Source organism: Truncatella angustata (genome assembly GCF_020726525.1).
Source record: "Truncatella angustata strain MPI-SDFR-AT-0073 chromosome Unknown BKA67scaffold_9, whole genome shotgun sequence".
In the NCBI taxonomy this organism is placed as follows: Eukaryota; Fungi; Ascomycota; class Sordariomycetes; order Amphisphaeriales; family Sporocadaceae; genus Truncatella; species Truncatella angustata.
In genome coordinates this window covers 2,020,779-2,042,673 of record NW_025763389.1, presented here as the reverse complement: position 1 = coordinate 2,042,673, position 21,895 = coordinate 2,020,779, and the positions used below count along the sequence as shown (strand labels likewise).

The following is a 21,895-nucleotide window of genomic DNA, read 5'->3' as shown; positions in this document are numbered from 1 at the left end:
CATCGGCCGCTTCTCGAGGCCTTCGGTCAAAAAGTTAGTGCCCGCAGCTCCCTGAAGCCTCCCCACACACATGTCAAAGTTGTACGCCCTTGCTATACGGAGTGGGCGATCGGCAGATGGGGTGGAACAGGTGAAATGAATCGATACTTGAGTCATTCGAGTCTGTTGTACTATAAAATCCTCGACATGCGACCTTGACTGTTTGAAATGGTCGGTAACTCGACATCGTCCACTCTTTACACCTTACCAGCGTGCCCAGGGCAGTGTCGAAAGTAGGCGAAATGACTGGGAACGTCCTGCCGACTGGTTCAGCGACGGTCGACCTTGATCTGATAGCTGCCATCAATGCCGCGAGGATATCGAAATCACCGAATGCAGAACTGGAGACAAAGGCAGACCAATTATATCAAGCAAACCACAGTTTCGCCGTCTATGGAACACTAGGACCCGGGAAGCCAAACCACCATCATATCTCGGATATCAAAGGAACTTGGACAGACGACGCCGTTACGGGAAAATTGGTGCAGTCAGGCTGGGGTGCTGCAATGGGCTTCCCGGCACTACTTTGGAGTCAACAAGGAGATGCAGTTCCGGTGCAGCTCTTGAGATCGGATATGCTGCCAAACAGCTGGGACAGATTGGATACGTTCGAGGGTGCAGAGTACAGTCGGGTCCTGGTGCCGCTGGTCAGAGGAGGTGTTGCCAACATTTATGCTCACGCCGATCGATGAAATCGACCTGTCGAATCTAAAAGGATATTGGCTCATAACTTTGCTTCCTATGTACAGGAGGTTGGTGCAAAGTGCCTTGGTCAGCTCGAATCACGCCCCAGAGAAAGATAACGACATGAAATTAAATACGATACTCGGACCTTCGTTCCTCCAATGTTCGGCCTAATTAAGCTTTTTGCCCACATAATTCTGCTCCTTATCTCAGGCTTTCTGGTTTTGAATAGTAGTACCTGATGTCCCGTCATGTTTAGACCGCAGCTCATCGAGGAGGCGCTTTCGAAGTTTTTAGTTTCGCTTGTTGGGCAGTCATGGCAAACTGTAGAGTGCTCCTCGTGTCTTTGCTGTCTTTTTTCAGAGGCGACAACATGACAAACATCATCGTCTTGCACCCAGTGCCTAGACTAGTTTGAAGCAACTTGGTAAGCACCGATCCGCGAAAGCTAATGTTCTTGACCTTGGGGTCCGCCATTTGGCCTAGAACCTTTCGAAGTTCGCTTAAAGATAGGTTGATGTTGATTCCCTCCTGTTGACTTGCTTTGTCATTGATATCAGGCTCCTCCGAGCCAGCGAGGTCGATCAGGTTCAGCAGGCCTATTGTCTTCTGCTTACCCTTGCCGTCGACACGCCGAGCGGAAATCTGGAGGGTCAAAAGGGAGTGACTGCGGGACGACTGGGCGTTGCCCTTGGTCGAGCGAGTGCGACGGTTGCTGCTGGCTTGGGCCAAAAGTCCTCGTACTTTCTCCTCAAAGTCACCGTCGCCTGTGAGGTCGACCTCTGTGCTATCGGCATAGAACGCATCAACACCGTTATCCTTGCTGTACATCACCTTGACTTCAGGCGCGGCTGACACTGTCTTGCCTCTCACCGTGCTAGTTTCCACCCTGAGCAAGTCATAGACCTTCTCGGCATATATCTCAATATACTTGCCGCTAATCGAGAGCTCCCAGATACCTTGATTCGTGTTGATGAAGTCTGAAATTTTCTCAACAGACCGCGGAATGATGCCGAAATCAACGTAACCTGCTGGCGCATTCGGTTCATTCCAAGGGTAGTTCATAGTGTGGGTCTTGCCCGATCCGGTCTGCCCATAGGCAAAAATGCATACGTTCCGACCATTGATGGCCGACCCGACGAGTTGGCCGACCTCGTTGAAGATCTGCTGGTTGGTGTCGTGCTTCTCGAAGACACGCTCCATCTGGAAGCGATCGACATCCTCGGCAGTTCTAGCATTGCGCTTGGCCATCTCAATGACCTGAAGGTGCTCGGTGCCGGGACCGAGGTCCGTCAACAGAGGCTCTAGCTCGCTGTCACTGGCATCGAGCTGGGGACGGATACGGCACATAACCCGAAGATTCCCTTTGAGGTCTTGACACTCGTCAAAGAGCTCACGGACATTATCCTGGGCCCTGACGTACTTGTCATTGACATTTTGCAACTGGGCTTCGAGCTCGACGATGCGCTGAAGGACAGAGGCTTTCTTCTCCTCCTCGGCACTTAGCTGAGACTGTAGCCCGTCAATGAGCTCTTGCGACTTGACTTCGCCTGCGTGCTGGAGCTGTCGGGCCTTTTGAGCCGATTGTTCGAGCCTCATTTGGGTGTCGGTGCTTTCGTTCTGCAGCTGTTGGAATAGTTCAACCGACTGGTCGAGTTTCGATTGGGTGTCGGCCAGCTTGTTCTGAAGCTCGTGGACCATGCCACTGCCTGCAGAGCTGTTGGGCTCTTTCACATGCCCCTCGGCAGAATCCTTGAGCCGCTTCATCTCGGTCCGCGCCTCGTCGAGGGCTGCTTGCAGCCCATCTCTCTGAGACTGCGCAGCCTTTAGCTGAACTTGGAGCCTTGCTACTACCACTGTAGTATCTCCGCGGTGGCTATCCATCATCGTCTCGTCGCCGTCGCTCTTTTGCGAACCGCGGTGACTTCCCACCATCGTCTCGTCGCCGTCGCTCTTTTGCGAACCGCGGTGACTATCCACCACCGTCTCGTCCCCGTCGCTCTTTTGCGAATCCATAAACTCCTGGAGCTGTCCCAGACGCTCACTAAGATCCTGGTGCATATCAATCTCGCCTTCGCGCGCATCCAGCTGTTTTTGAAGGATGTCTATCGTGTAGACGGCGTCTTTTAGTGCCCGCTGGCCGATCTCGACGCTGTGGTACAGATGCTCGTACATGGTCCTGAGCTGGTCCAGCGTGGCGAGGTTGATCTTGCCGAACGACGACCAGCTCTGACTGGCCAGGAGAGTCTTCTCGAACGCCTCCCAGCTGCAACTTATCTTGGCATCGTCCGCCGGCGTCCGCTTCTGCCTGGCCCTTTCGAGGAAGGACCATACCTTACCAGCCATAGTGTTGGACGGGGTAAACGACGGTTGGAGGTTGCCACGGGTATCAATATAGTATATAGGTAACTGGCCTCGATTACACGTCTCACGCGTCAATATTTGTGACCTGGGAAATGAATTTACAATCCCGTTACACATTCTGTTCCCTTTGCACTTATACATTATCTACTCATTGTAGTCAAGGACAAGGACAGGGGCTAGAACATAAAGGCACGACCTTGTTGATGTCGAACTCTTTCTGTCGTTCGTCGTCGACAGCTCAAAGCCGCATAATGAACAGCCAAAATAAGACTATCATATACTCCCATGCCCTGACATGACTACGGGATCAAACAATGGTATTGTCTTGCTACGCCTCCTTGTCCGCTTTGCTAACGCGCTTTGTTCACGGCAATATAGGACAACGTGACGGCGTTTGGATAAGAAGAAGAAACCACACGCGATACAAAGGCTCGCCCGGTGGCTATCTGGTTCAGCCCAAGGGCGTGTATCTGCGCCGAGATGACCAAAAGTTCATAGAATGTTCGCACGCCAAACGAGAGTCGGGCATTAGATGACGCCAAGACTGCGGCTCTGGCCCTTGAGCTTGTGTGGCCTGCAGTATACCCGCGCCGCACATCATCATCAAGCCCACGACGGAACTCTAGAGCTTCTGTGTCGCCATCTGTCGTGATAGTTGTCATCTGTCGGTGTAAATATTGATCGATCCCGACTCGATGGCTCGTCGACCGGGAACGCAATCACACCACTGGCGGCTGATTAATGTGAACACCACGCACGTATACCCTTGCGATACCGCAGGAAAGGTGTTTCACTAGCTTAGTCGTATGATCGAGGGCCAATGAAAATGGGAATGGTCCCGAAAATTGCCAACACAATGGTCCCAGTCGACGATATATTCCCCAAAACGCACCAAATCCAGTGTTGTTTTACTGTGGGTCAGGACCGGACCAGTTGCTTATAGTGGAGCTGAGCCACCGATTGGTCATCTGGCCCCTCCACTCAAACCAGTGAGGAAATGTGCCTCGGTACTGAGATCATAGTAGTGTTGCGCAAGGTCCTTATGATGGACAAGAATGTTTTGGAATGCGGTCCACATGCTTAGCAATCATAGTTAAGAACTTTAAGATATATAATAACCAGTGCAATACCGACCACTTTTGCCTCACTTACCCTCAAAACAAAAGCTCAACCTCCAACACCACTACCGTCGGATTTACCCTCTAACAAATCACCACCGACAAGATGGCACCCGTAGTTCTAAACATCGCCTACCCCGCCGGCTCCTCCTTCAACAAGGACTACTATCTCAACACGCACATGCTGCTGGCCGTCGACGCCTGGAAGGACATCGGTGGCCTCGTCGACTGGAAGCTGCTGACCGCTCTGGGTGACAACAGCCCCTACGATGCTGTCCTGCAGGTGACGTGGGAGAGCGCCGAGGCGCTCGGCAAGATGAGGAGTCAAACCTCGCCGGAGAAGCAGAAGGAGCTTGCCGACGATCTGCCCAACTACTCGACTAAGGCGCCGAGCGTCTGGGTCCTGGAGGTTCAGGGCGGTTCCTAAGAGGCATGTATGAAGGGGGAGGGAATTGGGGGCCCGGGTGACGCCCAGCTGGTAGTTTGGATGGGGGCCTTCAGGGGGAAGAAGAGCAGTTTCATCTGAAATCGTGCGAGAGGTTTCATAGATGAGCTCGAAAAATCGTTCACTCTAGGCTAGTGTACACTCTTTTACGTCGGATTCACCGTTGAAGGTGTATTCTGAGCTCTTCTGCGTTACATAATCAAATTTCTTCATTATCCATGCAAGTGTGCAATTGTGCATATCCATTTGGAGGTTTCTGGCAGTCGGACGACAGGATGCGGGGAAGTAGCGTGGCAGCCCGGCGGTCCTGAGCTGGTCGGATGAACAAGGAGCGAGATCATTCAAGAGCAGTAGTCCTACGGCTATAATGGTGCTGTTGGGTTCGGGCCAGTTATGGTGACATATTTTCAACGTTGCATGCGATCTGCACAGCTAGCTTGCGGCGTCGTGTTTAATTGGTGGCACATTGTAAGGATTTATGGTATGCCAAGTCTGTGGTACGGTTAAGGGTCTGGCTCAGGTTGACTATATAGTCCTTAGTCCGAACGTATTGGGCTCTATTGCAAAATTGTGGGCACGCAAGTTGACTGCTAATTTCTCTATACCATGTATATCGCCGCGTTAATGGGAATTGTCGGACTCTCGTCTGCCGCCATTGCGCAGTACGGACCGCCGCATTTTTCTGAACATGGCAGAAAGGTCTGCACAGTTGCAGCTGGTGGAACTAACTCAACTGATGACGCACCCGCAATCCTGGACGCGTTTGCCGAGTGCGGCCGAGGTGGTACAGTCCTTTTCGAGGACAAGACGTACTACGTGAACACTGTGATGAACGTCTCAGGACTGCAGGATTGTTACATTGACTTGCGTGGTACCTTGGTGGTGAGTGGACACTACGCCTCTGAAGTCCGGGCTCAGATTTGCTGATAAGTAAGGCAGTGGTCCACCGATATCCAATATTGGCTGAATCACTCCATAGGCGTTGGCTATCAGAACCAGACCACTGCCTTCAAATTAGGCGGTGACCGCATTTTGTTTGACGGCCATGGCTGTGAGTGGCTAAGATCTTTGACTTTTCGTTGCACAACCACTCATATGAAGACGTGACTTCTGTTTCCTTGCGAGTCTCCGCCACGGGATGCTTCTACTGGTAAACATGTTGGAAAGACGCTAATAGTTCTTGCAAACAAGCTGGCACGTTCGACGGGAACGGTGGTGTCTGGTACAAGTATGCTGCAGGTGTATCGAATATGAAGGGTCGGCCGCACGCCTTGACCCTCGACGGGCTTACCAACTCTCGAGTAACGGGTTTGAATCTGCTTAGAAGCCAGATGTGGTGAGTGATCCTCTGGGAGATGGCGCTCAGAAGGACTACAGCTCATGATTGTCAGGTCCTTCTCTATTATACACAGCCACAACTCGCTTTTCGAAAACATCTTGGTCAACAACACCGCACTCGATGGATCATCCAGTGGTAAGGGGCTTCGTCAACTACGCAGTATCCCGTTACTAATTGTTGGCAGGCAATACCGACGGTGCTGACACGTTTTTCTCGTCTCATTTGACATTCCGCAACTGGACTGTCGTCAGCCTGGATGATAGCATCTCGTTCAAAGCCAACTCCACCGATATCACTGTCACAGACAGCTACTTTATCAATGGGCTAGGCATCGCGATCGGTAGTATTGGCCAATACAAGGACCAGTTCGAGACGATTGAAAGGATCAAGACGGATAACATCCGCTTCAAGAATACCCTACACGCAGTAAGTGGTATATCCTTGCACTTGACCCTATCAGCCGCTGACAGACCGTAGGCATATTTCAAGACATGGACTGGCGAACAGGTCAACTATCCACCAAATGGAGGAGGTGGTGGTTTGGGCTGTGAGTAGCACCTCAAACTATGCGAGCGAGCAGTTTTTTACACCATACCCATGCTGACCGTTGACAAAGATGCCCGAAACCTGTCGTTCACAAACCTGTATGGCACATCTTTCCGCGGTGGGCCGTTCACTATCTCTCAGTGTACAACATTCGCAGGTGCGGCGGGAAATTGTACAGACTCCAAGTTTGAGATTGGAAATTTCGAGATTGCAAACTTCTACGGGACAGCATCTGCCCTTAACCTGACGAGTTTCCAATGCAGCGCCGTCAAGCCATGCCATGACATTACTATCAGGAATGCCACTTTGATCAAGGCAAGCAACGGCGCGACATCGCCGGTTGGCTACCTCTGTGACAACCTCGTGAATCCTATCGGGTTCAATTGCACAGGCTCTCCATGCATAGGCAAAAGCGCTACTGGGCAGTGTTGAGCGGTGTTTGAGCGGTGAGGCGTGGCTCAAGTATGTAATGTGCGTTGACCGCCACGAGTAGTCTTTGAGCATAGTAAAAGAAGTGTCTGGTTATGACCTGTAGCTGCACTGGTGTGACTGTGGTGCCTTGATCGGAATACACTGCTTGCAAGTGGCCAAGATGGGCCCTACATTCATCATACATGGATGGATCTTGGACGTTAATGGAAAGGCTGGGTGATGATGACAAGACGTGGGAATAACAGGGAAGCTCGCTTATAGCAGGTATGTGCAACTGTCAGTCCCAGTCATTTGTGACAAGTTCGTCGTGAGCAAGCAAGCAAGCGAGGATTCAATGGCAAGGTGGGATACGGCAGGCTGGTAGGCTCAATAAAGGTTGCTAAATATGGATGGACGGATCTGCTTTTGGTCCACAGATCTGTCCGTAGTCGAATGGAGACAGGCGGAAGCAATCCTGCTTTATGCACAACTTCGTCAGAGTCGTGATAAAATCTGGATACTTCAGGTCGATCCCGGATCAACGGCTGGGCTGTGAAGGACGAGTTTCAGAAATAGGGAGGTGCAGCGACTGGTTACCCGGATGCGAATGTGCAACGAGTGCGCGAAATAGGGTGTCTGCCACAATGCGGTATTGTGATTTGGATCAAAGGGCAGAATTATTGCGTCTCTGACAAGACGATTGGAGCGATGACGTCGCCATGTGCGATCTACGCCGGCAACAACTCGTCCTGGGGAAATTTAGCACAGGTGGTGGGGTCTGCGTGGCTTGATAACGCATTTTTTTTTTCCCTCGCATGTGCGGCGTCTTGATCCCTGTAAGAGGCCCGCTAGTGCCCCTACTAGGCGGTGGCGGCCTGCTGATGGAGCCTCGACTCTCGTCTGGTCTCTCAACGAGTTTAAGTCTCACTGACGTCTTCAACTGTGGCTGCGCTTCGTTGGATTTGGCGGGGCTTCGACTTGGAGCTTGGGGTAGAGTCGGGCCTGCTTGGATTTGAGGGGCAGCAAGTGGGAGAATGGACATGGGACACGGGCGGGAATCAGGTCAAGACAAGCCCACTTTGCAGTTGATTCAATCAAAGCCAAGCTACTTGAGGTCAATGATTGATCGGCAAATACTCGATTCGATACCACTGGTCAGGTTGATTGTCCTTGGCCTTAGCTAATGCAATTTCTGCCGTTGTAATTCCTGGCACGGGAAATCACTGCTGCTATAGTCACTCCTGAGCACTCGTTGATTGTCCCCCAAAGACTTTTGATAAGCAAGTTTGAGTTGACGTACCGAGCCAAGTTGACTTACCTTATCTACCGTGAGTTAGCAGCATCGACTTGCCGTAGCTAAGACCTGAAAGTGTCGAGGCATCCATCCGTATCCGTATCTATCCTCCACTCGCCTTGTGCGTTCGCCCATTCATTACCTGTCAAGAGGGGTTCTGATCAACACTCATCAGCGGAGCAAACAACCCGACTGCTCACCTGCGAATCGACGATCTACACACACCACACCATCAGCCATCCCACAGCAAGGCACAACACAGCACAGCGCAGCACAGCACCAAAAACCTGTTATCACTCCCAAATCCCCAGTAGCCGGCCAGCCTTAAACATGGCCGACACGCCGCCAACCCCGGGCTCTCCCCCTGACACTCCCGATACCCCTACGCCCGACTTCGACGAGATCCTCGGCGATGCGCCCAAGAGAATGCCGTCCTTACGGTCTGTATCCGAGCCTGACAAACCGCACCACCCCATGTCCGCCTCGTCTACACCACTCGGTGTCCTGTCGAGCGCGAGAAGACCCCCCGTGTCCTCCGGTATGTCTAGCGGACGTCTGCCAGACGGGCTGAACGCCAAGATGAAGGCCTTCCATCTCTCGAGGCAGGGCTCTTCACCCCTCAACTCCCAGCCCAACGCCGCCTCGCCTCAGTCGCCTGTCGCCGGAATCCCCATGTCTGGCCCGTCGAGCGGGGGCCTTCATTTGCCGGGTACCATGCAGAGGCCCGGAGCACCTTCGTTGCAACGGCCAGGCGCGCCTGCGTTCCCTCACTCCATGCCCCAAATTCCTGTCGCCGGCGGCGGTGGCCTTGCGGGCAAGAGGAAGTTCGGGTTGAAGTTGAGCAACATGACAGCTGCACCTGAAGAGGGAGCAGGCGCCGCTCCAGGTGCAAGTCTCACCATCCCGGGAGGACTACCGCAGCCGTCGAGCCAAGGTGCACCCTCGCAAATGAAGCAGTTCGAAGAATACATTGACTCGGAAAGGGGATATCTGACGTTCAAGGGCAAGGCTATCATCACCAACGAAGGTGTCAACTTCTCAGATGGCTCCGTCTTCAAGATGTCCCTAGACGAAGTTGAGAAACTCGATGAGCTAGGCAAGGGTAACTACGGAGTTGTTTACAAGGTGCGACATTCGAAGCCAAGATTGCCTCGCTTTGGCCCCGGATTGTCTGGTTTCAAGTCGTCACATATACCCGGCCCACATGTACCGACAGATACTCCAGACTCCCCAACTGATTCCAAGGCCGGTGGCACCAGCGGTCTCGTCATGGCCATGAAGGAGATTCGTCTCGAGCTGGATGAGGCCAAGTTGTCAACTATTCTAAAGGAGCTGGTCATTCTCCACGAATGCGCCTCCCCCTACATAATAGACTTCTATGGAGCATTCTTCCAAGAGAGCGCCGTCTACATGTGTATCGAGTATATGGATGGTGGATCTATCGATAAGCTCTACGCCGGAGGTGTCCCCGAGAACGTGCTGAGGAAGATAACCTACTGCACAGTTATGGGCTTGAAGGAGCTAAAGGACAAGCATAACATCATCCACAGAGATGTCAAGCCCACCAACATCCTGGTAAACTCTCGTGGACAAGTCAAGATCTGCGATTTTGGTGTTAGTGGAAACCTAGTGGCCAGTATTGCGAGGACAAATATAGGTTGTCAAAGCTACATGGCGCCTGAGCGTATTCATCAGCCGGGCGGCGCATCAGATGGTACATATAGCGTCCAGAGCGATATCTGGAGTTTGGGATTGACCATCATCGAGATGGCCATGGGCCACTATCCGTACACACCAGCTCAAAGTGTGTCCATCTTCGCGCAGATCTCGGTATGTTGATGAACGCACTCGATGTACACATGTTACTAACTAGCTCTACCTTAGGCAATTGTACATGAAGATCCTCCAAAAATGCCCGAGGAGGGTTATTCTGCCACGGCCCACAAATTCGTTAAGTCCTGTTTGAACAAGAATGCGAACCTGCGGCCGACGTACCAAGCTCTCCTCAATGCCGAATGGATCAAGGACTTGACGAAGCCCGAAACCATCACAGAAGAGGATGAGGAAGATGCGGAGAATGAAGCAAGCGCAGAAGCGATAGCCAATGCCGCCAACAACATGGACGTCAGCAACTCGGGTACGGAAGATCCTGAAGTGGCCGCCTGGGTTCAGGACGTCTTGGCGAAGAAGACGAGCGGACAGTATGGCGAAGATGTCCCGAAACCTGCGTTGCATGCGGCACCTCTTGACGCTGCAGCTAATAGCCCCTTGGTGACTCCCGTCTAAACTACGATAGGCGGTTCGATCCTTCTTTGATGCCGATAGCTGAGGCCAGTACTCGATCTGATAATCCGTCCTCATCCACACCAAACGAGGAGCAATAGCTGCGGGTAGCGGGCCTTTCCGCATGCAACATGGTCTCTACTATCTGAACCCCTCACAAGAACACAAATGTAGCATAAGCCGGCGTACAAACTTTTTTTTTTTTGTCGATTTACTTTACTCTTCAGATTGAACACTCGTCACACGGCTATTATCACCATCTCCTCTGTCGCGAAATATGAGGCTATGAGTCACGAAGACGAGAGAATGGACTATTCGACGGTGGCAACAGACGGCGTCCCTGTACACGATTTGGGATGGCGTAGAGTGCGCTTTGATTTTCAATGGGCAACATCCCCCCCCCCCCCCCCCTTTTTTTTTTTTCCGGATTTCGAGTAGAGCTTTTTTGGGCAATCAGGCAATGGACATGTCAAGGGCCAATGAACATACGAGGATACGCAGGCTCTGCCGAGCGGGTTGGAAGCATTCAGCAGGGAGTTCAGTCCATGTGCATCAGACAGAGGAGACATTGAAGATATTTTTTTTTTAATGACTTCGATGTCAGCAGCAGGCAGAAAGAATAAGAGAAAGGCCCGAGGCCGCACTAGAGACTGATTTCGCCGAAGCGATTAGAGCGAATCGATGTTCCTCGTTACGAGGCGCAACCAACGTGGGTGAAGCAATGCAACAAATGCCACCCCATACTGTTACCCTATTTATTATTTTCCATTTATGGCTTCCCAGCAGTGACGCATTAAACCCAATAAGATCCAGACTCATTTAAGCTGAGTCTTCTGATTGTACGGCTACCGGGCGGGCTGTCGACAACTGGCATTATAGTTATTCAGCTGAGTGTATTGCCATTGGTCAACATTTCCTGGCCCATTAGATAGGATATATTGTACACCTTCCAGTATTACTCTAAGTCAACATACACTCGCTTCTAACAAAGCACATGATAGACGGAGCCGCCAAGTCACATTCGCATGGATCGACTTTTAATCAATATCTTCAAAATCCGCCAACCAACGAGTACATTTCACCTCAACACTTATCTACTAAGACCGGTAGGGAATGTCTAGTGCATTAATTCTAATGACACATAAACCACGAAGCGACATGAACTCTGATATTGACTAGCATGACTATGATACTATCCCTATAGTACTGGATTTCTACTCAAGGCGCTCATGGAATCTCGGTGCGTTTAACAGTTTTCCATATTGTATTAGTGAAGGCATAATAGAAAACCTGCCGTTGCCCTGAACGAATTTCGGGCGTTTGTGCCTTGGGGTTCTATACAACAGTGGACTACTAGTTAAACTCATTCCTAATTTCAAGAAACCTGAGGACAGGCTCGTCTGCAACCTAACCACACTCTGCATCAGATGATATCTGACTTCCTTGATTCGCTTGCTGTTCCATTTCTTCAACCACAATTTCTAGCTATTCCTGAGGTTAGCAATCTAGAAAGATCTCTTCGCAGCAGCAGCAGAAGCAACTAGAAAATACATCATCAATGAACCTAACATCCTTCCTTAACAATAACAACGCACTACCACGGCTCTCACTACGACTGGTGGTGACTCCGCTTCTTTCATCGAGTACGCCTCCATCTCTACAAGTAGGATATACGAAAACCCCTGCTAAACCCGTTCGCAGGTTATTCGAGTCTAGCAACTTCTCGGACGCTGTAATCAAGTGTGAGAACAAGTGTGCCCATCATGCTCGAGCACGATGTCAACTTTGTGAGACAACTTTAGGCAGCTTCTGCTCCAGCTCGCGCGTGTCCATCAGGAAACCACCACACTTACCACAAAGGTAGTATTTGTATTCATCTCCGTCCGGTATCAACCTTACAACCCATTGCCAGCCCTCTTCCGGGCAGCTACACAGCGTTGTATAGATGTGTTTACCGGCGGCATTCTTCAGCTCATAATAGATGCGATGATCCCTCAACATTGCAGACAGTATTTCGCTCTTGAATTCGTGATCCTCCTTCAGCTGGTCAAAGAATCCCTCGTAGTAAAGAACTCTGTACTGGAGCCTTCGAACGTAAGACACGCAGCATTGCCTGAGAACTTTGGATTGCGGGCCACTAAGTTCATAAACCCGACGGAACCCTGGTATCAGGTCCGTCCAGTGGATCTGTCGGGTAGCATCAAATAGCTCTGGATTCGGTCCATCTCTAAACTGACGTAAGGACAATTTGAAAGCCTGATAATGACAGGTAAGCTCATTGTCCATCCACTTGGCCGCCGTCTCGCGCAGACATTGGATGTCGAAGAAGTCGCCTAGCTCGAAGACTTCACAAACAGCGATGAGTTGATCCTCGGGAAACCTATTTACCCTAGTATCGTTAATGCCTAGTCCTGATTCCATAAAATAATTTCAGCCAACCCGCATCAGTTTGTGGACCAAGCACCTCAATCGTGAACATACCTTCCCCGTACATGATCCTAAGCATCCACTCAATTTTCCATGCGGGCATTTCCGTGATCGTAATAATACCTGTCTGAGCTTCCTGTTTCCGAACCATCATTAGTCTGCTGAGCTTGGATTTCGCGCTTGCCGTTCGACTTGCCTGAAATCGGCCGTTGAGCGCCTTCTCAAACCACTTCGAGCGGCTGCAGATGATGACCTTATGTACCTGCCAAGACACGACACCTCTGTAGTTTCACCTATAGTCAGCAACATTCTGTGTATTCACAATAAAATCCCAGAGGACACCTCTCATTGATGTCTATAAATTGGAAGTTTCTACAACATCGAGCAGATGTGCTCAACGGCATCCGAGCGTTTCGACAAGAAAATCGATTTCATGTTCCCCATGGCGACCAATCAGGCGTTTCCGTGGACAAAAACACGTCACCCAAACAAGTCAGACGTCATTATACGAGAGCACTTCCGGGGAACAGACGTGGATGATGAGATGGGACGAGAGCACACAAACAAGTCACCGAGGCTGTCAGCCGTCTATATGGAGCTCGCTTCGTCATCTTCGAGAGCTTGTGTAAGATAATGATCAACTCTGTCCGCAAAACTGCCTATGCGGTGCTGCGCGACAGTGACTTTCTCCAAAACATTGAAGAAACAACATCTCTTCAAGAGCGACATTCTTTCAGCCATGTTCGAGGACATGCAGATATACAAAGGCCTCATGGTTGAGAATGGGCTTCCTGGCCAGTGTCTGTGCCAAACGGCCAATTGGTCTCAGGTCGTGAATCAAATGTATATGAGGGGAGAACTCGTAGAATAAGCCACAGATGCTCCGTATTTATTGACAAAAGAATCAGTGGTAGAACGTCAGAAACATTATTGCGTCCTTCGGCGACCATGGACAACAGTAAAGCGAAATCTCGCATCTATTACTTGGCAATGGCTGCATGTTCTCTTTGCCCTTGGGTGCTTTTTTTAGTGTTTTGAATTGCGCGAGACCCTAGAACTTGCCTGGGTTTGATGTCGCGGGCTGGACAATCAACACAACAAAATAATCACTTGCAAATCACACAATTGCCACTTCCATTTAATTACCTCTCACGCCACCTCACCAACAAGCATCAAGCACCACATCGAGCCGTGACTATTTGAGATACCGCAGGGCATCATGGCGCCCTCGAAATGGTCTTCATTCTCGGAGTAAGCATCACTTCTTGTGTTTGATTTCTTGCCATACGCAGATGAACCGCTTGCCACAGCTCTGCTAACACGATAAAAACGATTGAAAGACTCTTCATGTCCAGCAACTTTGCGGACGCCTTGGTCAAGTGCGGAGAGGACGACAAGACTTGGAATGTCCATAGAGCAATCGTGTGCAGCCGCTCGAAGTGGTTCGACAAGGTCCTGAACGGGCGCTTCCAGGTGAGTCTGATGAGGGTTCTGCCTACATAGCGATATTACTTGTTAAAACTCCGCATGGCACTCAACGTTTAAATGGCACAACCACACTAACTGAGGCTCGCACAAAAACCAGGAGGCCGAGACAGGCGTCGTCACGATCTCGGAAACACCCTCGGTAAAGATCGAGTGGCTGCTCGAGTACTTGTATAGCGATGGTGAGTACGCAAGTGCCGACAACCCTCCCATCGATCCTTTCTAAGGGACGAGTGACTGATACCTCAACTTCCCGCAGGCGACATATCGTGCTTCGACGCCTTGCCACCCGATGGCTTTGACCAAAACCCGCTGGTAGCCACCTGCGAGGCGTACGAGCTGGGCGACTTCTTCGACATTGGCTACCTCCGGAGCCGCGCGATCGAAGAGGTCACGATACGTCTCTCCCCGATCTCCTACGTCGCCCCCCTGTGCGTCTACGAGCAGGTTGGAAGCCTGCAGACATACAAACTCCCAGACTACTTCGCCGGGGTCCAGAAGGCCTACTCTGACGCCCTCCCACAGTCCGACGAACTTCGGAAGCCGTTCCTGGACGTCGTCCGGAAATCGGCCTATACCGTACTGCGGAGCGAGGAGTTCGAGGCTGCTCTGGAGGACGTGCCCGCATTTCAGCGTGCCGTCGTCTCTGCCATGTGCCAGGACATGCGCATGTACAATGAGAAGCTCGGCGTCAAGGGGACAATACCGCCCCGGTGCTGTTGTATGACGTTTGAACATGGAGCGCATTACGAGGTGCAGGGTGACAGGTGGATATTTTGCATATGCAAGACCTGCAAAGGCTTCAAGATGGAATGCCGCTGGCTTGGGATCAAGACGTGGCCAGATTGCAGCTAGTTTTGACGGCATCAACGGCCTTGGAGAGACAGCAGCAGCCCCGGCTGCATAAGGATCTGGCACTTCTTCGACTCACTCGGGCGGCGATTCTTTACCGGGTTCTTCATCTGACTCGGACTAAAGTAAGGGCAATGAATTGATTCAAAGGAGTGAACATAGGTCTCATAGGCGCTGAGAGACGATGGTTTGCGCGTTTCGTGATGGTCATCCGATCATTCAAATGTAGAAGCGCTCCTTCAAATCGATCCTGGCCATTTAACGCAGTTCTTTCCTGTCCGCATAATGCGCTCTTTCACCATTGATCTCGCATATGAAACATTTGGTTGGTCTTGATGTTTGATGCGTTATATTCATTTCTAGCGAAGGGCTCTTGTTGGTATCAATTACTTCCATTACATCATCTTCTTGACATGACCGCAAAAATCATATTAAACAAGCAAACCCACACGACGCCGCCAGATGCATATTTCCAGCCGCCAGTACAAATCATGTAAATCATTGCCGTAACTGTTGATGGCATTGCCCCCCTTGAGCAGTTCTTCCTTGTTCATTGAGTAGCTGTGTCGAGAATTGTATCGACTTTCAGATTTTCTTGGGTCGTTTTTTTCTTCTTCTTTATTTTTGGAATGGTATTATTACTCCGTCCTTTATGAGTAGTCATCCTTAACGCGGCGGCTGCCCATGTCGTAGCTGCGGCGGCTACGGACACTCTTTTGGCGGCCCCATCGGCTGCCACCACTGCTGTACTTGTCCTTGCCAGCGCGGGTACCGATGCAGTAGAGAATCATGGAGATGAACAAGGCAGCCCAGGCACCCCAAGTGAAACCGAAAGCATATGTGCCGATGGTGGCAGTGCGGTTGGCGGCGATAAACGCGTTGCGTGCCTTGACAAACTCGGCGGTCATCAAAGAGGCGGCGATGGTGAAGAAGAACAGCGCGACAGCAGTCGCGAAACCAGCGACGGCCGATCCGAGGCGTCCACAGCATGCCAAGAATCCGGTGAAGAAGGCGCAAACAGCGAAGAAGACGGACATGATGTAGAAGACCCAACCAAAGCGCCACATATAAAAGTAGTACGAGCTGGTGGTGTCGCCTCCGTGGTTGCCGACGAGCTCAGCAGGAGCGTTAGCTGGGTTCGCGTCCCAAGCCCAACCGACAGCGGGCGCAGGCCACGCTCTGCTGCAGTCCTGGTTGCCAGGGCCGCACATGTAGAAGTATGTCCATTGTGTGGTGTCGCGAGCGCCGGTGATGCCCGAAGTGTCGGCGCTGAGGAAGTATGTGTTGTTTAGCGGTGTCGTGTTCGATACGCCGGCAAGGATAACGAAGAACATCAACACAATGCTTCCGGCGAGGAGGAGCATCGACGCGATGCTGAGGCCTGCGTGTGAGAGCGCCATCTTGAGGGTTGTGTGCGTATCCTCAGGGTTTGTTTAGTCGTACTGCGACGGACGACGCCGTTTGGCGGGAGATTGGTCGCCTGAAAGAACAATTGTCAGAATGATGGAAAACGACTGATGACATAGTCTCGAGCCTTGTGGTCTCAAGCGACCAAAGTCCGGACATCCGTGCTCTGTTGTTGTGATGAAAACCGCATACCTGTAATGTCTCTGTCTCAGAGCTTGGACTGAAGGTGTTGTGGACTGACGAATTTCGTAGGCGAGGTAACGAAGCTTGCAGCTATAGCCGCTGCTATATTAGGAATTAAGAAGGATTATCAAGTTTCAGATTGACGATTGACTGGAGGGAAAAAAAAAAAGATGGAAAGTCAGGCGGGACGGAGAGGGCAGCGGAGCCATATGAGTAATGGCCGCGGGGATGTGCATCGTCACCAACTACTGTATGTATGTATGTATTTTTCACCTGGACTCCAAGCACTTTTCCAGCTTTTCCACCTTTTTTCAGCCAAGCAGCACGGTCCAATTCCATCTTCATATTGAATTCCAATTCTTGGACCAGGATTTGGTTGCCGGCGGGGTGGATCGTATGACGACACGCACGAGCATTGTTCGATAGCTTCTTGCCCGTTACAGCATAGCTGCTACCTCGTTCCAGCTAGCTGCTCCTTCGAGGTCTGTGATGGTCATCAAAAAGCATCGGCGCCTTACGTCACTGATGAGACGGCCTGTGCTAAAGCCCAGAAACTTTGCTGTCTGATTTCGCAAATCTTCTGATGCTCATTTCATGTTGCGCGCCAACACCGCACCGGTTCGTCACTTGAGAGGAAGTAGTCTTAGTGACGCGCCAGCTGCTTCACAACCAGTGCGGATGCCGCTTTTTCCGTGTCGTATGCACGTGAGGTGATTTCCATCACGAGAGAATGATTAGTGTAGCCTTCCAATGCAATAGACTCTGGCCCGTTGCATTGTGACGGGCCACTATCGTCTTGGTTTCTACTTCTTTCCTTTTTCCTTTCCAAAGCATTTAGCGCTAGAGGTCGGTGCGGGTTGATGCGCGGGACGCAACTTTTCCGCCAGCTCCGCCAGCTTAAACAGGATGAATTTCCAGGGTCTTGTCCCTCCAAAACAGGCAAGTGCCGATACCCAACCTCTAGCCCGGCAACGGGCGGCGCGCTCTAGCTCCACCATCTTGCACCTTGTATCGTGCATCAAGAACTGCCATATATTCCTCCTAGTCTAGTTGCCAATATTTCGAGCCTTCGAAGCACGATCGTTGTGGTTGACCGTATGAATGAAAACGCGTAAAAATCTCAGCTGTTTAGGTAATCAGTCGGGTCTGGTGCGCCCCACTAACGAACCGACCTCAGCGACACCGTTTCCTTGAGTTTAATGATAATTAGTAATTGGAAATATAGCATCAGCGGTATACTCCTGAGCATTCTTCACTCATTGCCACAGCTTTCCCGGGAATTGTCGGCGAGCGCGCTTCGGACTGATAGGCTCTCGAAAGCAATGCCACGCTGACTGAATTATTGACAAAAGCTCGGAGTAGTATCTCACCGGTGGTGAGTTGTCGCTAAGAACCTGAGCTCCACTGGCGCTTTTGGTGGACCGTGTATGCGCTGCTTCCGGTCGCAATGTCCTATAATTTGCTCATCTCGGTTTTCAGCATATATAAATATCTTTATAGCTTCGGATGTTAGCCTCTAGATTCTCTGCCGTCTATCCATAATCATGGCGTTGCATTAACACAACAACGCAAGTGCGCATACACAAAAATCCATTTCAGGAACATGTGCATCATGCGAAAGTCGGTATGCCTATGTCTATCATATATCTGGCGAATTGTTTATAGTAACATGGTTCTCAGCGTGTCGGCTTTTGAACCGCGGAGGCGGAATCCCGGTCGTATCTTGCCCAATCCCTGTTACGCTGTGGAGTTATTGAACATAGGCCCTTGCCGTCCTGTCCTACGTGAGGCTCTGCTGAGGGGCACAGCCGGTATCTCCATGAATCCTTCCTGCGAACTTGGGCGACATTCGTGACCGACAACCAAAACTGGCACTGGAGTGGTTTGACAAAACCTTCGCTGCCAATCGCATCATTCAGCAGCGAAGGGAGCAAAAATGAGATCAACGGGAACCTCAACCAAGGTAGACAGATCATGCCCGTACGCTGTGGGATATGTCGTTATCGAGGCGTTCGATGTGACGGCGCCCGGCCATGTTGTTCGCAATGTCAGTCCATAGGCTTCGCGTGCCCCGGCTATACGACCACGCAGAGACCCAGCAGAGACAAGGTAGGTGTCCTCGCGAGGCTCCACCCAGATCACGTTCCGGACTCCATGAATGAGAGTCTGGTGTACGATCCCGTACCCGAGTTGTACAATGAGGCGCAAATAATTTTTGATGGCCTTCATTATTGTAAGCAAGTCGATAGGACACACGTCATGCGTGCTGATAGGCAGTATTGAGCTGATATGGTTCACAGTCAACGATCGCGTCAGCAATGACTTGATTTCCATTGCAACACATTCCAATCCTTATCAAGTACCGCTGTCGAGCATGGACAAGATACCGGTAGGTTCAAAATGGCAGGCTCGTTGAAGATTTCATCCCGTGTTTGGCTGATGGGTTTTATTCATCAATGGGACTGATTCTTGGGGTACAGCGCATTTACGTCAATCTGCTTGTCACGACTGCTATCGTGCATCGTACCATGCAGGAAGATCCAGCGTTCGTAAGATCCTCTGCGCTGGTACAGCGAGAGCATGATCTCTATACCTTCAGACTTCGGGCTCTTCAAGAAGTGAACAACAGATTAAGTAAAGAAGATACACAGACAAGTGATTCCACTCTGATGTGTGTCATATGTCTGCTTTTATCCACGGTATGTCTCAAAGTCAAGAGTGCCCGATATATTTTTCGGTCGAGGCTGACCCACTTGGACCAGATGCAACAATCGGCTTATGGAGACTGGAGGGCGCATCTGGAAGGTGCTCGACGTATTATCCAACTCAGAGGCGGATTGAAAGAAGTCATTGGGCAGAATCCATTCTTTAAGCCGCTCATGGCATTTTTTGTTGCGTTAGTCATCCATAACAAGGTTATGAGGTGGGTTTACAACTGACACAGTCTCCAGGATTGATGTCATGTCTGCAACGACGGCCCCTTCAAGCCACAGACACATGTATGCTGCTACGACCATGGCCTTGCACTACTGGGAAGCAGCGCCTGGAATCTTTCAGTCGAATTACGCTATCAGTGCCCCTTGCCCAGAAGAATTATTCCAAGTTCTAATATTAGTCAACTACCTTCGCGCTATCTCGAAGAAATCCAATCTCACTTCTCGGCGACATGCAGGGACCTGGATGGTCTTGAATAAAGTACAAGCGTTCAATGCTCCACAATGGGCCATGAAAATGAAAAGCTTCAGAGGCTGGAAGCCGAGCGGAGATGGCGTCGAGTTTGATGTGACGACATCTGGGTCTGGTAGGAAGACTCCGCCGTTATCGAGAGGACAACAGGCCCCAAGGACGTCTCCCACCACGACGAAGCACTCAACTAAAATCCAAATGGAAACAAATGCAACACCGGAGCCAACCGCTTTGATCGAAGACTTGTGGTTGAATATTGCTGTCGTTTACCGCTCGGCAATCGTCCTGTACGCCATTCGCACACTGATACTCGACCTGCCTGAGGATAAGGATTTCCTCTATACCGAGGATACTCCATATCTTAATCTGGAAGCACTGCGCCTAGAACATAGTCGGGCACTGAGAGAATGTCTAACCCCAATTTTCTCAGATGCGACCAATGCACACCAGTTCGGCAAACTGGTTTATTTTCCGATGTTTGTGTGCGGTATGGAGCTGGACCAAGCAGAGGAGGGGTTCCAGAACTTTGTAGCACATGGGTTAGAAACTGTCGGCACAGCGTGCGGTACTCTGGGCCCTATCTCGGCAGCGGATGAGCTGAGAGGTTACTGGGCCGCAAGTGTGAAGAAGAAGAAAAATGGCGGACATGTCACCTGGGACGAATGGTTCGAAGGTAAACCCGACTTCATATTTGGATTTTGAAGTTCTGGTCCAAGGTATCGAAACCCACGACAGAGATGGATGGGTGGCATGGTAGCTACTTATCCTAAAACACCTTATAATCATTCCTTGTAATCCATGCTCCCGTTGCATATCTCTACGTGGTGTTACCAGATAGCAATACGGCATCTCTGTTGTCCCCAGATACATCCACAATAGCTGTCCGAGACCGGAGAGCGGATATATTCAAGAAATCTGGCGTCAGAATGTTTCATGAGTACCAAACGTTTACTTTTTTTCAATGTCAGAACCCAGAAACATTGATGTTTGCGCGATAATGGCCTTCTCCCGGCATGAAACTACATGATGGCGACAGTTTCTCGAGCCTCAACTGGCATGCACACTCCAGTGGCCGGAGAATCACCGGCTGCGTAGTGGTTCGCCAAAAGACAACTCGCAGCTTTTGAAGATACTTTTGTGTTCATTTTCTTCGTCCTACAAAGCCCTCAATAGTACCCTCTCGCTTGCCATGCATACACCGCCAATGCTCTCAGGAAACGCGAGGCATCATTCATGAACCCTGTCACCCCGGGTCAGTAAGACCAGGGCCTGAGTAGTTTTCGTAAAGTCTTTCAAGCAGCAATTAGCCTTTGTCAAAGGTACGATGTCGACTTTCGGGGAATTAATGTACCTCGATCGGGATCCAGAAGGAAGCTTTGCAGTCTAGGATACGGATGTGATCTCCATGGAGCATATCCAGCTCAGCGGAGCCGTCTATTCGATTGAACCATGCAAGACGTTATCTCGTACCAAGAGTTGAGCAGTACATGGTACGTCGTGGTTATTCCGCACCATCATGGAGCGACGTAACAGATGCAGATCAACACTGCACAAGTGTATAGCATATCGAACATATGATATATATAGCCAAAACAATCCAAAGCCATAACGGCATTACCGATGGTATAATGAACACAAATTGTATATTAGGCAAGTTTCGCAGAAGAAGGACTCCAGATGTGTTACTTAGCCACCATATTTCTATTCTCTCTTATTCCTGTTGGTTGTACTTCTCTCATACTCAACAATAACCTGCCCAAAACCGTTTATCAATCTGTTATCTTGTCACAAATAAGTTCCTCAATTCTTCTTCCAGCATAAGACGAGACAGT

General features: G+C 50.6%; 9 protein-coding genes across 9 annotated transcripts; 6 read left to right on the top strand and 3 right to left on the bottom strand.

Moving 5' to 3' along the window:
- Positions 1 to 281: 281 nt before the first annotated feature.
- On the top strand, positions 282 to 731 carry BKA67DRAFT_663490 (uncharacterized protein; the record flags this gene model as incomplete). Its single annotated transcript, XM_046108190.1, has 1 exon — positions 282 to 731. One exon carries the CDS (start codon positions 282 to 284, stop codon positions 729 to 731), a length of 450 nt encoding a protein of 149 aa, XP_045953660.1.
- Positions 732 to 990: 259 nt separating this feature from the next.
- On the bottom strand, positions 991 to 1,974 carry BKA67DRAFT_524737 (kinesin motor domain-containing protein; the record flags this gene model as incomplete). The annotated part of the gene is made up of 2 exons (XM_046098606.1): positions 991 to 1,460; positions 1,536 to 1,974. 2 exons carry the CDS (start codon positions 1,972 to 1,974, stop codon positions 991 to 993), a joined length of 909 nt encoding a protein of 302 aa, XP_045953659.1.
- A 2,337-nt stretch (positions 1,975 to 4,311) lies between these two features.
- BKA67DRAFT_540597 (uncharacterized protein) lies at positions 4,312 to 4,632 on the top strand (the record flags this gene model as incomplete). The annotated part of the gene is made up of 1 exon (XM_046100799.1): positions 4,312 to 4,632. One exon carries the CDS (start codon positions 4,312 to 4,314, stop codon positions 4,630 to 4,632), a length of 321 nt encoding a protein of 106 aa, XP_045953658.1.
- Positions 4,633 to 5,256: 624 nt separating this feature from the next.
- BKA67DRAFT_684665 (pectin lyase fold/virulence factor) lies at positions 5,257 to 7,234 on the top strand (the record flags this gene model as incomplete). Its single annotated transcript, XM_046109001.1, has 7 exons — positions 5,257 to 5,532; positions 5,590 to 5,701; positions 5,818 to 5,986; positions 6,063 to 6,124; positions 6,174 to 6,415; positions 6,467 to 6,536; positions 6,606 to 7,234. The coding sequence occupies 7 exons, from the start codon at positions 5,257 to 5,259 to the stop codon at positions 6,965 to 6,967; spliced, it is 1,293 nt and encodes a 430-aa protein (XP_045953657.1). The 3' UTR covers positions 6,968 to 7,234.
- A 1,417-nt stretch (positions 7,235 to 8,651) lies between these two features.
- Positions 8,652 to 10,499, top strand: BKA67DRAFT_497835 (kinase-like domain-containing protein; the record flags this gene model as incomplete). The annotated part of the gene is made up of 2 exons (XM_046097055.1): positions 8,652 to 10,070; positions 10,125 to 10,499. Coding segments are annotated over 2 exons (1,794 nt in total), but the record flags the coding sequence as incomplete, so codon positions are not given.
- Positions 10,500 to 12,028: 1,529 nt separating this feature from the next.
- BKA67DRAFT_540594 (uncharacterized protein) lies at positions 12,029 to 13,101 on the bottom strand (the record flags this gene model as incomplete). Its single annotated transcript, XM_046100798.1, has 4 exons — positions 12,029 to 12,063; positions 12,119 to 12,253; positions 12,377 to 12,934; positions 13,005 to 13,101. The coding sequence occupies 4 exons, from the start codon at positions 13,099 to 13,101 to the stop codon at positions 12,029 to 12,031; spliced, it is 825 nt and encodes a 274-aa protein (XP_045953655.1).
- Positions 13,102 to 14,169: 1,068 nt separating this feature from the next.
- On the top strand, positions 14,170 to 15,342 carry BKA67DRAFT_663484 (uncharacterized protein; the record flags this gene model as incomplete). Its single annotated transcript, XM_046108189.1, has 5 exons — positions 14,170 to 14,201; positions 14,291 to 14,423; positions 14,536 to 14,617; positions 14,695 to 15,163; positions 15,225 to 15,342. The coding sequence occupies 5 exons, from the start codon at positions 14,170 to 14,172 to the stop codon at positions 15,340 to 15,342; spliced, it is 834 nt and encodes a 277-aa protein (XP_045953654.1).
- A 518-nt stretch (positions 15,343 to 15,860) lies between these two features.
- Positions 15,861 to 16,898, bottom strand: BKA67DRAFT_426856 (SUR7/PalI family-domain-containing protein). Its single transcript, XM_046096845.1, has 2 exons — positions 16,887 to 16,898; positions 15,861 to 16,767 (listed from the first exon to the last, which is right to left on the bottom strand). Exon 2 carries the CDS (start codon positions 16,685 to 16,687, stop codon positions 15,938 to 15,940), a length of 750 nt encoding a protein of 249 aa, XP_045953653.1. The 5' UTR covers positions 16,688 to 16,767; positions 16,887 to 16,898; the 3' UTR covers positions 15,861 to 15,937.
- Positions 16,899 to 18,390: 1,492 nt separating this feature from the next.
- BKA67DRAFT_426873 (fungal-specific transcription factor domain-containing protein) lies at positions 18,391 to 21,201 on the top strand. Its single transcript, XM_046096847.1, has 6 exons — positions 18,391 to 18,497; positions 18,558 to 19,110; positions 19,178 to 19,266; positions 19,358 to 19,576; positions 19,640 to 19,773; positions 19,829 to 21,201. The coding sequence occupies exons 2-6, from the start codon at positions 18,852 to 18,854 to the stop codon at positions 20,763 to 20,765; spliced, it is 1,638 nt and encodes a 545-aa protein (XP_045953652.1). The 5' UTR covers positions 18,391 to 18,497; positions 18,558 to 18,851; the 3' UTR covers positions 20,766 to 21,201.
- Positions 21,202 to 21,895: the final 694 nt, after the last annotated feature.